General features: G+C 33.5%; 1 protein-coding gene across 4 annotated transcripts in view; it reads right to left on the bottom strand.

Annotated features, from left to right (window-relative positions):
- The window catches only part of Fyb1 (FYN binding protein 1), a 164,719-nt gene that overhangs the window by 9,674 nt on the left and 138,075 nt on the right, over window positions 1-16,970 (bottom strand). For all 4 annotated transcript variants that reach the window (XM_046422238.1, XM_046422241.2, XM_046422239.2 and 1 more), the window contains exons 10-16: window positions 15,170-15,186; window positions 14,043-14,109; window positions 13,054-13,191; window positions 11,333-11,358; window positions 10,244-10,310; window positions 5,757-5,856; window positions 5,000-5,162 (exon numbers count right to left, since the gene is read on the bottom strand). In XM_046422238.1, the coding sequence (XP_046278194.1) occupies window positions 5,000-5,162; window positions 5,757-5,856; window positions 10,244-10,310; window positions 11,333-11,358; window positions 13,054-13,191; window positions 14,043-14,109; window positions 15,170-15,186 (578 nt within the window). The remainder of the gene's footprint in view (window positions 1-4,999; window positions 5,163-5,756; window positions 5,857-10,243; window positions 10,311-11,332; window positions 11,359-13,053; window positions 13,192-14,042; window positions 14,110-15,169; window positions 15,187-16,970) is intronic.

Below are 16,970 nucleotides of genomic sequence, written 5' to 3'. Positions count from 1 at the left end.
ACTCAATTTGGCCTTAGGCTGTTTAAAAACAATAAAATCATTTTAACAGATTTACCCAGACAAGTGAAACAATGTCCAACTTCAAGGGAAAATGCCCATGATAGGAAGGAAAAAAAGGGGGGAAAAAAAACCCAAAACAAAAAAATGTGATGTATAATGTCAAAATGAAATTCTATTGATTTTATAAGAATACTCTCCCTTTCTTTTCTATCTCTATTTTTAGTTTCTGGTGCTTATATTAGACTGGCTTTTTTAAAAAAATTATTTTGTTTATTTATTTTGAGACATTTTTTTGCCATCTTTTCCAGGTTGGCTTGAACCTTGGGCTCAAGTGGTCCTTCTGCCTCAGCCTACAGAGTGGCTGGTTCTGAGAATGTCAGAGTAACTTTTTTTTTATGATTTTAAAAATTTTCCTCAGTGAGCATGTGTTGTCTTAAAATGGAAAAAAACGATTTACTTAAATGATAGGTTGGTAGGATTTGTGAAGGTCTTAAGCACCTTTAAAATCTCTCTTTATTTGAAATGAAGAACATTGTGGCCACAGATAACTCAGTTCCTGTCTCATTTCATACTTTCTGTAGATAATTTTTCTCTAGTGACAGGAGGTGGGAAAACTTAGAGCTTATGAGACATTGAGTTCTAGAATAAGCACATGCATTAGCTAGAAATTTTAAACATTTGGGAATGTGCCAGAAATATATATATATATATATATATATATATATATATATATATATATATATTTAAGATCCCAACACCTACACAGTTCACACTTCTTCAAGTCAGTGGGTGAAACTTGAGCAAATGTAATAATGTCTATAAAAGTGTCTCGTTTTCCATTTTAAATGGTAAAGGATTGTTGTTCATACTTTAATCTGTGATTTCTATTGCTACTAACCTTAGGTTGCTTTCTTTGTTTCAATGCACTACAGAAGAATGAAGGGTTAGGAAAATTGTCCCCATGGTGCTGGATTGCAGATACCTTTGCTACTTATCAGAAGACGTGAAGAACAAGGAACAGAAAGATGTGGAGGCTCCTCAGTGAACTTCAATGAACTAACCATGCTACTAAGGCTAAGACAGAGAATTCCTGTCTGCTAACCAGTTAAACTATTCAGCAGATTTCTTCTTGTGAGTGTTCACATGCCAGACTTTCATCTGGTTACCCAATTCCCCAATTGGGTAACCATGTTCCACTCAAGGTGAAGGGCGCTGCGCCAAGGGTTAGCAAGCAATGTCAAGAATATGCCTTTGAAGCTACTCTTAGATTCAGAGTCTTAGACTGGTAAAACAATAATGACAATTACAGTAGCAAAAGTAGTCTCAGGGTGGAGTTGGGAGATATTAATTGTGATGGGGAGATATTAAATGTGTCTGGGAGTAGAGTGGGAGGTGCTTCTAATTTTAGATGACAACCGAGTTATTTTTAATAGACAATTATGGGCATTCCAGATCAAATAAAATTTCATAGTGGGATGAACCAGCGTAATTTATTCAGGGAATGACAAGAATGTAGTGGATATTTGTGGAGTGTCAATTATAGATGGGAAATAGCATTCAGGGTGAGGCTAGATCATAAAGGGTTTTATATGCTAGTCTGAAGTTTGTGTTTTGAAAAATAGTATTTGGTTAGCAGTGTGGTAAGAAGATTGAGTAAGGGTAAAGATGAACATATCATTTGAAAGGCTATTGCAATTATGTAGGTGAGGGATGGTTAAATCTATACACCAGTCATTCTAAGTCCTGTAGAAGTGTGTGAAGAATGGATTAAAAATAAACAAAATTGGCTGAGAATGAAACTCATTGGGAGAGTGCTTGCCTCCTATGCATGAAGCCCTGGGTTTCATCCCCAATACTGCAAAAAAGAATAAAAGAAATTGAATAAAATTAAGAATGATCAAGGATCCAGTCCAAGGAAGGAATTAACAGAAGGTTTATGAAAATTAGGGGAAAGCAGGGAGTTTGAAAAAATAAAAATGAAATCGAGCAGATGCGATAATTAAATTTTGGAATAACACTTCATCTGAAAGGTAGTAGTAACTACTTCTGTCACTCCTTCTTCACCCTCAACTACTGGCACTTTGAGTAGCTGTTGTCCAAATTTCAACTGACAGGACATTGTACTGGAAACAATTTTTTACCAAGGACTTTTTTTTTTCTGGCTTCTAGAACTCTTTGTTAGATTGCTCAACACCCCAAATGACTCCCTACCTGGCAGGAATAAGCTTCAACTGACTGGTACATACATACCCCAATTTTTTTCCCACTGGGTGAGATACACTGATGCTCAGAGATCCCCAGCAGCATTAAGTTCTCATTATCCAAGTGATAATGTTTTCTGATCACAAGGTTTAGTGGCTGCCTTCCTTTCCCGGCTTCACTTTTGCCTACTAGTGTTTCCCAGAGTCACCACAGAAACCAGGAAGTCAAAGGAAGACAAAATTCAGCTCAAAGAAATTATTTACATAAAAAAACAACAGGTGGTGCACACCTGTAATCTCAGTGGCTCAGGAGGCTGAGGCAGGAGGATCTCAAATTCAAAGCCAGCCTCAGCAAAAAGTGAGGCGCTAAGCAACTGAAGGAGACCCTGTCTCTAAATAAAAATACAAAATGGGGCTGGGGATGTGGCTCATTGATCAAGTGAGCTCAGTACCTCCTAAAAAACAAACAAAAAAACAAGTGTACATGTGCCAGATGATAGATGCTCCCACCCCAAATACCTAAGAAGTAGTTATTCAATGAGCTTAGAAATTGCACATTGATACTCTATCAAGAAAAGAAAAAAAAGATGAGAGTTACATGAAATTGTTGACTATAATCTACCAGAAGTTTATGACATGTTTGCATGCTTACACTTTCAGGTTTTTGTTCCTGTTGTGTTTGTTTTTGCTTTTGGTTGTTGTTGTTTTGCCACTGGGAACTTACCTCAGGGGCACTTTAGCATTGAGTCACATCCTCAGCCCTTTTTTATTTTGAGACAAAGTTTCACTAAGTTGCTGAGGGCCTTGCTAAGCAGTGAACCTGGCCTGGAACTTGCAATCCTCCTGCCTCAGCCTCTTGAGTTTCACTCAGTTTTAAAAGATGGTAAATTGTGAGAGGACAAGAACCCCTTCAGTATTCATAACAGTACTTAGACTATTGATGTTCAAATAGGAAATGATAGTAAACCATAAAATTGTCTTTGAATGGCTCATTCTTACAGTCCACTGGTTCCTAGGAAAACAGGAGTCTTTTCTCTGCATTTCTATTACTGATACTGTATTTATTCCTACAGAGTTCTCTTCATATGTCTGCTGATGAAGTCAACTATATCCTTTTAACTCAGTGTAGACTATCATCATTAATCATCTGCTTCTTAAAATGCAGAATGCTAGACCTCACTTCAAACCTACTGAATTAGAATCTACATTTTCAACAAATCCAAATAGTGGGAATATATTTTTCAGCTGGACAAGCATGGCTTCAGATGGGATGTGTTGCTCAGGACAGGAGTTTTTAGAATGTCACGGCAAGAATTTCTTTCACCGTACCAAAAGGCAAGATGTGTCAAGCTTGTGCCATGGAAAGAGTTCCACATGACATATACCAGGACAATTCTATTGTGAAAAACGTGAGATAATTTGGAAAGCAGAAAAAAATATATATCTTTTAGACTCATCATCCTAACTGACCACTATTAACATATTGATATGATTTCTTTTAGTTTAGTTTCTTTGTATTTGTGTGATTTTTAAAACATGATTATAAATCCTAACTCACATTAAGTGGGCTTCTTATTTATCATATTATGTCATGAGATATTCATCCCATCATTATTATCAAAATCATCATTTTAAATATTCAATTTGGTATATTCTATATAACAATTATTTTGAATTTTTAAATATTTTTATTACATCTTACTGCATATAGGTATATTGTCCCCTGCATTTAAGGCTATTTCTTAGGGTTGATTCCCACAAATGTCAGTCTGAATAGATATTTTGGTCTCCAGTGGCTTTGTTTCCACATTGTCTCCAGTGAACTTCAAATCTAAAGATTACAGGTTCTTGCCCTTTATCTTTTGTACCCATATTCCATATTTCCTTTGAAAAGTTAACCACATTTCCTCCATGGTAACTTTTATCCTCTTCCAACACACTTGAGTCACTGTTTTGTTCTTGAGATCCATTTCTGTTCCTGTCCCTGAGTCACTTTCCCCTTATTAAAATTAAACCAGGAGTCCATGTTTCCATGCAGACGGACTGAGCTAACATGGGGCAGCCATGCTGGTTATCCAATTTCAAATACAGAAAATGTACTTTTGAATTACTTCTCCATGGATTTAAAATAAGCTTCCATCAACAATCTTGACAAAAATATTTCCATATATCAGTTTAGTAGTGACAAAATCAAAGAGGACAGGGACTGTCTTCTATTTGGAACAATATACTGCATTAAGTGCATCCAAATAGGAAATGAAAACAAGTGAATTTGCAAGATAGAAAAACTATAAATTCTAGATGTGAAATATGCTATAAAATTTCAAAACTGGGTCAGAGCAAGAGCCAACTCATTCCATTAGCACAGAGGGTCTCACTTTAATGTACACGTGAACAAGCAAGGGAAGAAATCATGATCCCAGATTCCATTGGATTCCCAGAGCTTATGATTTGGCAAGTCAAGGGTCCAGGCAACTGCCGTTTTAATATACACACTAGGTTTTTCTGATGCATGGTCCCTAGGCAAATTTAGAGAAGTACTAATTTGGCATCAGGATACATATAGATATAGATATAGATAGATATCGGTATAGATATAGATATGCTAAGAGGTAAATGAAAAGATTGAAATAAAATACATTTATTTTAGGACAGGAAACTCTCCAATTTCTTGATATTTTCTACAAATGACAAACACATAGAGCAAAACAAGTTAGTAAATATTGGGTGATCATTAATGCTTGTTTGGCTGCTAAATTCTGGAATGCTATATATGTACAGCATAAGCAACGACTTACATTTTCCTTCTTCATTCCTGCAGAGAACTTTTGTATCGTCTGTGTTTTGTATAACGTCAAGAGATTCGCCAGGTTTTATCTGCAGATCTCTGGTCCCCCATTTTTTAGAGGTTAAGGAGGGTGAAACTTTAGTCGAATATAAAACTCTAATTTCACCATCATACTGGAAAATAAACACATTTGAGTTATTGGTTGATGTGTACTATTATAGTAATTTATTTACTGACAATTTTATTAAGAAAGTATTTACTGAATAGTTCAGTGTTTTCAAAAGACAATATAAAGAACATTAACGATAACTTTGCTGGGGGAAGTCACTCATAACCTCATCAATTTCTTATAAGAAGTATTTTTAGATAACCTTTTTATCAAGGTTCAAAGGACAAAGAAATTTAACATATATAAGCACATTTACTGTTCTCATAGGACAACTTGCTTCATTTATTATAGGAATAAATTTAAATTCAAAATTAATTTTGCAGAAAATAAAGGAGTAATGATAGATAACTGTAATACTGAAACCACACTATTTTTTTAAATATTAAAAAATGTTTTATTCTTAGCATTATTATAGCCTAAAAGTTCCTTTAGAAAATCATTCCTGTCTGTTGATATTGAGTATCTCTGTCCTAGTTTCACAAATAATTCTACATTTTCTTTCTATGCCACACTATTTAAATGTGTATTTTGGTGTTTAAAATTACTGAATTTTTTTCACTAGTACTTTGAATTTTGTATACTATTAAAAATGACATACTTTAAATTTTTTTCTGAGGTCTTTTTCTTCTTTTCCCTGCTTTTTTAGCTTCTTCAGGTCTTTTTCTTCTGTCTTGGGTTTTCCAATATTGATTCCTTGACTGGGGTGACAACAGACATAAAACAACATGTTGATTAAAGAATATAAAAATAATAGACTACAATAGAGATTTAATTCATGACATTAAAATCTTGTTCAACACTGCTTTTAATTAGTCATTTCTTGGAAACTCAGTACCATCTCTTACAATCTAAGGATGACATTTCATAATGTAGAAGGGTTTCTTCCAGAGAACACAGATCACAAGGCAGAATGGAAGTGAGAGGTTCTCTATTATATGAAACCATAGAAAACACTGAGTAATGCCTGAGACATGGTTGCATAGTGGTTTCATGTGACTCGATCTGTATTTGAATCCCCTATATTTGATTTTATTTTTTGAATTGGTTCTTCTTAATTACACATGACAGTAGAATACATTTTGATAAAATTATACAAGCATGAAATATATCTTATTCTAATTAGGACCTTATTATTGTGGTTGAGCTTACTGGTGGTATTTACTTATGTATTTTCATAAAAAATTATGTTAGATTTATTTTACTGTCTTTTCTATTCCTACTCCCCCACCCTTCCTTTTGTTCTCCTTTGTCTAATCTTCTAAACTTCTATTCTTCCCCTACCCAACTCTTTATTGTGGTTTAGCTTCCCCACATTCTCAAAAATATTTGACTTTTGTTTTTTTGGGACTGGCTTATTTCACTTAGCATGATAGTCTCCAGATCCATCCATTTACTGGCAAATGTCATAAAGTCTTTTTATAGCTGAGTAATATTCCATTGTGTATATATACCACATTTTCTTTATCCATTCATCTGTTGAAGAGTACCTAGCTTGGCTCCATGGCTTAGCTATTGTGAATTGAGCTGCTATAGACATTGATGTGGCTGCGTCACTGTAGTATGCTGATTTTAAATCCTTTGGATATATGCTGAGGAATGGGATAACTGGGCTGAATGGTGGTCCCATTTCTAGTTTTTTCAGGAATCTATGTACTTCTTTCCAGAGGTGTTACATCACTTTGCAGTCCTACCAACAATTTATTCGTGTTCCCTTTCACCCACATCCTCATCAACGTTTGTTGTTACTTATATTCTTGATAGTTGCACAAACACAGTTACCCCATAGTAGACAGAGGTGCCCCAAGCACACATTATAGAAAAGATAGCCTCTTCAACAAATGGTGCTGGGAAAACTAGAAATTTATATGTAGAATGAAAGTTAACCTCTATCTCTCATTCTGAACAAAGATCAACTCTAAGTGGATCAAAGACCTAGGAATTAGAACAGGAATTCTGCATATCTTAGAAGAAAATATAGGTCCAACATCAACACATTGGCTCAGAAACTGACTTTCTTATCAGGACTCCTAAAATACAAGAAATAAAATTAAAAATCAATAAATGGGATGGCATCAAACTAAAAATCTTCTTCACAGCAAAGAAAACAATAAAGAGCACAAAGAAAGAACCTAAAGAATGGGAGAAAAATCTTTGCTACCTGCACTTCAGATAAGGCATTAATTTCCAGGATACACAAAAAAATGCTCAACACCAAAAATACAAATAATCCCCAATTAATAAATGGGCAAAGGAACTGAACAGACCCCTCTCAAAAGAAGAAGTGTGAGGGCTGGAGCTGTAGCTCAGTGGTAGAGTGCCTGCCTCGCACATGTGAGGCACTAGGTTCGATCCTCAGCACCACATAAAAATAAATAAATAGATATTGTGTTCATCTGCAACTGAAAAAAAATTAAAAAAGAAGAAATATGAATGGTAAACAAATATATATAAAAAATGTTCAACATCTCTAGCAATTAGAGAAGTGCAAATTTAATTCCCTGTATTTTAAAATCCTTCCTAGGTAATTAATTGACTTGGCTAATTTCACAGAAACAGCTTAAAAAAAGATGCTTTTTAAAAAACTCATTTTTATGGTTTATAAAGTTTATCTGTATGTTTATATTTTTGTATATACTCAAAATGGAGAAAGAGGGATATATAGCACAGGATATTGTTCAGTGGTAGAATGTTTGCCTAGTATTCATGAGGCCCCTGGTTTGTTATCCAGTATCACAAACAATAAATAAAAGGAAAAACAAAACAAAACAAAATGGCACCCAAGTGGGAGGCAGGAAATGTTGGTTAATAAAAAATGCTTAGGTAAAATGAAGACTTTGTATACTATATTAAATAAGATGGCTAATATTCTGTCTTTAACTTAACCACTTTATTAAATTATCTATTTGAATGTGTGTTTGTATAAAAGAAAGACACATTCTAAGTGTTTTGATCAATTGATGGATTTGATATTAAAAATAAAAAGAACTCTAAGGCCTGAGCATTGATAGTCACTATAGCTCATTCATACCAACTGGACTAAAGCCAATTACCACGATAGAGGTGAATAAGCCTAAGACAGTGCTCTTCCAGACCAGCCACACACAGGATGATCTGGGAAGCTTTAAAAACATAATAATGCCCTTGCCCAGTTCCTAGAAATTCTAATTTAATTTATATTTGCTTAAATTAATCTTAAATTCTAATTTAATTAACCTGAATGGGGTCTATATACTAACACACATATTTTAAAAGCTCCCCAAGTGACACTAACTTGTAAATCTAGGTTGAAATCTATTTGCTGGGTAAATATGGATGATAGGGAAAGGGCTAAAATGTTACACGTATTAGTGACTAGTGAAATGGTTTAAATACTGATATTAATTTTTATTTAGATGATCTAAGATAAAGATTATTGGTAAGTGATTTATTTAAAATGTTTGATTCTAAATTTTTGATGCTTAGTATTTAGTTTATTCACTGTGAAAGAAGAAGCACATACCCTTTCTCTGGTTCTGCATCTGTCCTGTATGTGCACTGCCTCTTGGGAGACTAGGCACTGGTGGAGCCGCTGGTCCAGATTAGAATCTACCTGAATGCAAAAATGCCCCACAAGCTAACTTTGAAAATAATTTATTTAAAATTAGACTAATATGTTTAAAAAATATAAAATTGTTTTAAATTCTGAAAATAAGCAAAGGGTAGGAAAACAGTCCGTATCAGATAATGTTTAATCAGCTGGAGTTTGTTTTGCTCTAAGAAAAGTACCAGTATGTGATTCTGGGTTCCTGGAGAGCTGGTTTTTGGAATGTGGTGGCACTTCTGTAGTAATGCACAACAGAAAAAATGCATTAAAATCTATCACACATAGAAAGAACTTCCCCATGGTGAGGAATATTAAAAGTTGAATGTGTTACTGAAAGTTAGGTTTTCCTTTCATGGAGAACTGAAAGAAGGAGAATGATTTTTGTTTCATCTTGTTTGTTTTGCCTCTGGAACTTGATCTTCACATATGAATGACAGTATATTTTGCCTTCAGATTCTTTGATGTTGATGCTGCTCTAGTTCAGTAAAATTAGTTCAACAATGTTCATTTAAAAAAAAGACTTAAGAGATTTTTCATGTATTCTTAAGGACAGCTCAGAAAATAGTACTTCTTGGACCCATTTATGTCACTTCTGTTCTTTGATTAACCAAGTATACCAATATATATATATATATATATATATATATATATATATATATATATTTGGTTGTGGATGAACCTTTATTTTTATTAATTTATTTATTTGTAGGTGGTGCTGAGAATGGAACCCAGGGCCTCACACATGCTAGACAAGTGCTCTACCACTGAGCCACAACCCCAGCGCCACCAACTTTTTATTTGTCTTTCTTTTAGTATAACAGGGCATTCTTGTTTTTTATACACAGTATTATCAGATCATCTCACATATTTGGTTGAAAATCTGGAAGTATCCTACCATGTAATGTTCTATCCCAAAATAATTTTCAAAAGGTACTCCTTTTGTATTAACTGATTTTAACAGATTTTCAAACAATTTTGGAGGGGCAGGGTACTGGGAATTGAACTCAGGGGCATTTGACCACTGAGCCACATCCCCAGCCCTATTTTATTTTGAGACAGGGTCTCACTGAGTTGCTTAGCACCTTACTTTTGCTGAGGCTGGCTTTGAACTCGTGATCTCAGGAGAGATGAATTATTGAAATGGTTTATGATAAGAATCTCAAATATATTTCCCAGTGAATGAATGAGCACATGACTGCAGACATCAGTGAGTTACCAAGTCAGTGAGGTTAATCAGGAGACAATTAGCAGAACTGCAGAATCAGGGTATGGGGAAGGAAAAGGGGGGCAGAAGGTAACTGGGGAGAAGGAGGATGGGGACAATTGGCTCATAGACCTGGCAGAGAGTTAGAGCTGAGAGCAGAAGGGAACACAACTTTAGCAAGAGCTGAACCACGAGATGGCACACAGTAGACACACATCCCATCAGGATTTTATTCCAGTTGAATTTTCTAGAACAATCTCATTCTCAATCCTTCATTATAAGGAAAGCATTTTATTACCTCACTTCTGCTGGTGGAGCAGGGAAATCTGAAGCATCCACATCATCATATACTTCTTCTCCCACGTCTAACAAAAGAGAGAAGATCAAAGACTAAAACACTATTCACTTAAATTTTGATAGGAATATTCATTGATGTCTTTAATATAAAGATTGCTTCAAGAAAAAAAGCCAGAAGATTTCCTGGAGTCTGAGTACTTTTCTCTTACAAGCATTGTTTGCTACTCAAAATGGGGAGGTTCTTATCTTCTAAGTTGTGTGTATTAAATTTTCCTCAAAAAAAGAATAAATAAAGAAAAAACAATGATCATGATTCTATGATTATAGCTACCATTATCTGAAAAAAAAAAAAAACTCATGGTGCAGTGACTGTAATTATCTAAATATCCAGTAGTGGAATGAATGACAGGAGTAACAAACTGCTGAGAAAGAAATCATCATTATTGGCCACCAGCAATAGGAAATGGAAATTGAAATCCATATTCTGCAGGGTTTAGAGCACTTCAATAATATGTATCATTCTATTTATGCATCTATGTCTATGCTTGTCTGTCCTCTAAATACTTCCGTTCTACTTGCTGATCTAGATTTATTTTGTTCAAGGTAAATTTAAAACTTTGAAAGAACTGTCTCAGCAGATCAAAAGATAAACTTGACTAAAACTTCACAAAGAAAAAATGGTTTAAATTTTCCAAATATAATATAAATTATGTATAAAAATTCAAAGAAATTAGATTCAAAAAGGCCTCAGTGGCATATAAACTGGCATGCTTTTATATGCAAGAATCCTATATATCAAGTGTGGACTGAAATGGGGCAGAGAGACATGGAGGACATTGATGTTCATCTCTTCTACTTATCCCCAACTTCACAGTGTTTTCTGGAAGAAGCGCTGAGCTTTGTCATTTTCTCATTTTACTGTTGAGCAGCCGTGGCCACCCAAGGTGAAGTTGCTTGCGTAAGGTCACATAATTTATTATATTCAAAGTCAGGACTTTAATGCAGATACTGTAACTACATCCAATGTTTCCCACTACCCCATGTGCAAGAAATAAAGATATAAAATATATAATTAGTTTTTGTTACTTACCCAATTGCTTGGGAGGAGAAGGGAAACTGGAAAGAAAATGAGAACACAAATATAATCAGTATAATATGAACCTAGAAAAAATCATTTCTTTATATGAAAGAAGTGTGAACAGGCAATAGCCCAGAGGTTAAAAAAGGTTAATTAATCTGTTGACCATCATTCCTTTCTTATCCTCCATTGTTCCAGAGTTCTAGTATCTGTGCATCAATTTGGAATTTAGCAAGACTTTGTTTTGCACCCCAGTGTTGGCCAAAAAAAGTAAAAAATCAAGACAGTCAATTGACATAAAATATATAAATGCCCACAGTCATTGAACAACATTTTCAAATTTTTCTTAGGTTAGTACATATTATTGCATCAGAAAAAATTAAATGGACTTCATATTTTGGAGTCATTTGTGACATACATATCACTGGTCCAAAACTGTTGAATAGAATTAACGAAGAAAAATGCAGAGTAAAAAATCAACAAAGGTCATGGGAATATGACCATATTTCCCCAAATGCATATAATATTCCCTCAAAGCAGGAGAATAGTGAATAAGAGAGGAACATCCACTCAAACTAAAGAGTGAGAGCTTATTAATAGAAGTGATCTGAAATCAGAATTAGGTGGTGTTTAGTTGCAACAGAAAAACAGCTTTGCTTTTATTTCTTCCTGAACTGTGGATTCTAAATACACAGAAACACAAACACAAACACACAAATCTTTGAAAGAATAGTGCATAGGATAGAAATGACTTATGAGATTGTGAGGTATCATTAATTAAAATAATCCAAAATCAGAATTGGGTGGAATGGAAGCAGAAAAAAATCGGTTATTTTATTTCTAAGTAAAAATTACATATGAGTAATGCTGTTCAAAGATTTATTCTAATGTTTTCTTAAAATTTCAAGTGCACTGTTTATTGACTGAGGTCTTTTGGTGTTTCATAAAAGGTTTAAAATTGGTAATTTTATATGGAATTAACAACTTTACCTCTAGTGAAATGTGGTGAATACATTAGGTACATATAAAACACATTTTCTTGTGCCAGGGAACATGAACCTTCAAATTCATATGTAAGGATTTATACTAAAGGGTTATTTTTGGATGGAAAAATAAAATGCATGCCTTAGGCTTCATTTAGGCAAACTTGAGTTATTTAGATAATTTTAGTATAGGAGGAATATAATTCAAATAGAACTAATATATTGCTGTTGTGGAACAGAGTTACAAAGACTTTAAATATTATATTTAATGAAAAGAAATTCTAAATTGTGCACTTTAATTTTAGAAAATTCGTTTTTAACAGAGAAATGAAAATTTGAAGATTTGTCAATATAAAATACAACATATTTTACTATTTGCAGTCCTGGAATTGGAATTACAAGCTTTTAGATGGAAAGTTATAACTTAAAAAAAAAGCCCCACTAAATGGTGTATTCATGTGTGTGTGAGCATGTGAGGGTTTGTGTGATGTGTGTTGTGTGTGTTTGTGAAAAAAGTAAATTGTCTTTGAATTAAATGATGATTTTTGAATACTTGGGCTTCTCTTACATAATTAATATGTGAGTTTAAGCATGACACCATATGTGAGTCTAAGATAATTAATGGCCAATAACATCAAGATGGTTTAAGCCTATCAGGATTTGATTATTAGTTATAGAATATTAGTAGCATTTAATTCAATTAAAATTAGTGTAGTTATTGTGCACTGAGTTCAGTTGGTGGACTCTTACGATGAACCTTCATCATTGTCTGACTCAGAGACTTTACGTTTCTCTCGTATACTTTTCTTTTTGTCACTTTTTCCCTTTATCATCTTCAAAATCCCCCAGGACCACGTGCTACTCTTCTCTTCCACCTGTAGTGTGGAGCTTTGGAGCATGCAGGCATTAATTAGAATGAGATAACCAGCAGACCATGAAAACATTGTGTGGATATCTAGATGTGTTATAATTACTCTGTCAGGTAGCAAGTAAACCTGTAATCAATGAGGTAGTGCTATGAAGCCTACAGATCTTGTGTTTGAATATTGTTTCTACTAGGTGGGTCATATTTTCTATTTAGTGATATATCTTGATTCTTAAAATATGAAGTTAAGTCAGAATTAAGTTTAAAACATTGATTTAGCTTTATATATAATTAAAATTAAGAAATTAATTGATCTTAAACTTTAATATGCTATTTAAAAATGGCAAGAGAAAATTTATTATTAAACTAAAATATTATTATTCCCATAAATTATCACAAATATTAAGATGTTTATTACACAAGCTAAAATATTAACTAATCAATATTGGTTCTGCCATTGGTAGCAAATAATCTAAATTCACTTGGGTTGTTTACAATTATGTTCTTATACAAATATAGCCATGTAATTGATAAACACTTCAGATAGCATTGTAAAAATAAATGATCAATTTAATAAATAAACAATTGGAAAAAGTGTAAAAAAATCTACAACACTTATAATTTGTACCTGTTTTATTTCTTTTGCCATCATTGTTGAGATTGTTCCAAACAATCTACCATCTTTATTAGAAGTGTGATTCAATTACAATTATTTTTGATTCAACCTTCAAATCATTTTGGGGAATGAAATAAAGAACACTGCTTTCTGCTTTTTATCTTATAAAAAATTGGAAATTTTTTATATGGAAATTAAAACTAAATTTCCATATGTATATAATATTTTGCAAAAAGGCAACCCACTGATTATTCTTACCCATCATTAGACTCTTCCTCTTCTATTCCATCATAAATGTCATCATCTAGTGGTGGTGGTGGGAACCCTTCATTTGGATTAGGGAGGAAATCTGTTAATTTTATAATATGCTCACATACAGATCAATCATATTTTGATAATAAATTTTTCTTATTTGACTGGAGAAATTATTTCTCATCCATATAAACCACTTAAAAAGACAAACCAACCAACTCAAGAACCTCCTTAATTTCCCACTCTATATAGATAGTAGGTAACTTCATTGTTTTGTTTATCATTTCATAAAAATTTGGGGGCAGAAATGATAATGAAGAAGGAGAGATAAAATAAGGTGCTCTGAACTTGAGATGAAAGTGATGTGGAAGAATAAACATAAGAAAAATAAAAACTGAGTAAGGGAGGTATTCATGGTAGAGAATCAAGTCAATGAGAAAAACATTTAGTTAATGGTGAGCAGACATTCAGAAAATAATACGGATCAAGATGTAAGTGAAGAGAATCCAACAGATTGAAAGGCGAATCTGTAAATGTTGGTGAGTTACAAAACAGGAGGAAAAGAAAGATGATATTTTAATGCTTGTATGTTAAATTTAAGCTCTTTCTTGACTCATTTGTTATAGTATACTCTTTAAGAATCTTCATATTTGATAAACATTTACTTAATAAAGTTTCACCAAATATGTTCTAGGTACAAGAAAGGTATAATGAACTTGAAATTTAACTTTTTGTTTGAAAACTTCAGCCCTCTTTCATTACTAAGAAATTCAGGGGTCTTTTAGGAGCCACAGTCATACAACCATATAAGCTGTTCTCCAAGCAAGAATATTTTTACACATAAAGTGGCCTGCTTTTAGTAACTGCTTGGACAGTTGGCATAAATCAAGACCACCTTGGATACACTGAAAATGGTGTCACGCTGGAATTCACAACAAATTTGAAAGAAAAAAGTGAGTTGTTCAGAATCACTCGGTGACCACGACTAGCATCCAGATCATTAACTCTCAGGCCAGTGTTCTTTCTCTACATTAAGATCTTCTTCTATATTGGCAAACTAAATAGTTTTTCATTAACATACTAAAAATGTTGTAAAGAAACTTGTAAACATTGACAAAAAGTGTGTGTCTTACCTCCACTTCCACTATGACTGTGGTTATGTGAAAAAAAAACCAGAAATATGAAATTAATACATGAGTTATTTAGCTCTCAGGAAGCAAATAATATATTATAATAAATAATATACATTGAGCAGTTATACAAAAGATAAATAACATTCCATTTAAAAGTCACCAAGATGTGATGTGAAGAGCAAAAAAAAAATGTTTCTTGTGATAACAGGTTCATAATAAGACAACCTAGCAAGACAAACAAAAACCAAAACCAAGTGAGTTACAATACTACATATTATATTCAATTCAATGATTCTGTTTTTTTTTTTTTTTTGGTGGTGCTGAAGATTGAACCCAGGGCCTTGTGCAAGTGAGGCAAGCACTCTACCAACTGAGCTATATCCTCATCCCCTCTGTTTGCGTTTAACATTTTTCTATGAGGCAATTTTCAAATTATACATTATTGCATAATTCCACAGATTGACTAAAAAAATACCCTGAAAGTACTATTCTAGAAGTCATACAGAGTTATTATCATTGAGCTAAATTCAATGATCTTTCAATATCTTAGAATCACAGCATTTTACTTTTAGCCAAATAACATTAAATGTCTTTATTTAAAGAAAGAAGATTTAAAACATTGAAACCTTCAAGGGGAATTTTTATGGCATGGCCCATGACTCTCTAAATCCAGATTATCTCTATCTATTAAATTATTCACTTCCTAACATTCTATACTTTATCTATTTTAGTGTTTATAATGATATGTTTTCTTGCCTATATCTCCCACTCTGGTATGAGTTATTTGAAAGCAAGGAAAATGTAGACTGTGAGAACCAGAAAAAACTCAGAAGTCATCTGTTCAATCAATACCCTATTTTGCAAGAAATAAACTGAGGCTCTGAGGATTTAAGTGACTTGACCAAACCCACTTCTACACCTAGTTGTGCTCCCTACATCCCTCACTTTTGACCTTTGGATATTTTGCCAGCAACCGATATCAGTTTGGTGTTACAACCATACAGGAAAATTATATACTCATATATGATTTCTTTTTTAAAAATTTTTTAAATAATTCTAATCAGTTATTCATGACAGTAGAAAGCTTTTCGATTCATTGTACATAAATGGAGCAGAATTTCTGCTTCTCTGGTTGTACATAAAGTAGAATTACACCATTGATGTAATTCTACCATCTTTCCTACCTCCTTTACTCCTCGCCCCCATACCTGATTTCTTAATGTTAACAGTCAGTTGAGGAAATTGATCTGATGCAGATCTTTGGTTAATTAGAAGTAAAACATACTGTTGCTAATGGAACTTTATAGGAAAACATGCTATAATCATTGTACTATATACATAAGAAACTGACTATTTAAAGACGTTAAAGTATACTCTCTACTTGCTCTTGAACAATTTTCACATCTATTTTCTCTGACACTTTCCTCAGAGCATGAAGCCAGCAGTTAGAATTAGTTTGCATTCTGGTATGCTTCATCTCAGAGATTCTCATACTCAATTTCTAAAGAGTGGGGAAAAGCTGCCACCTACTAATTTCCCTCTAGAGCAATTCTTCAACTTCCTAAAATGACCTGTTTAGAATATAAAACACTTGACAGGTGAAGGAGAGGGAGTGAGAGAAGAAGAGAGGGGAAGAGAGAAATTCATGGAAGGAAAAAGATTTGCTATGTGATAGAAGAGTGCTACGTTCATCCCCAATTGCCTTTCCTTCACAGGGCATTACAGAAACCGCTTTAGTTGAGAAGAAAGAGGGAAGGACAGCTGTCAGAGCCTGTGCTTTCAAGTCTTGTGCCTGCTCTCA

Source organism: Marmota monax, unplaced genomic scaffold (genome assembly GCF_021218885.2).
Source record: "Marmota monax isolate L192 unplaced genomic scaffold, Marmota_monax_Labrador192_F-V1.1 WCK01_AAM20220418_F8-fsc00077, whole genome shotgun sequence".
NCBI classification, from domain to species: Eukaryota; Metazoa; Chordata; class Mammalia; order Rodentia; family Sciuridae; genus Marmota; species Marmota monax.
The sequence above is the reverse complement of the archived record's forward strand: the minus strand, read 5'-3'. Positions and strand labels throughout refer to the sequence as shown.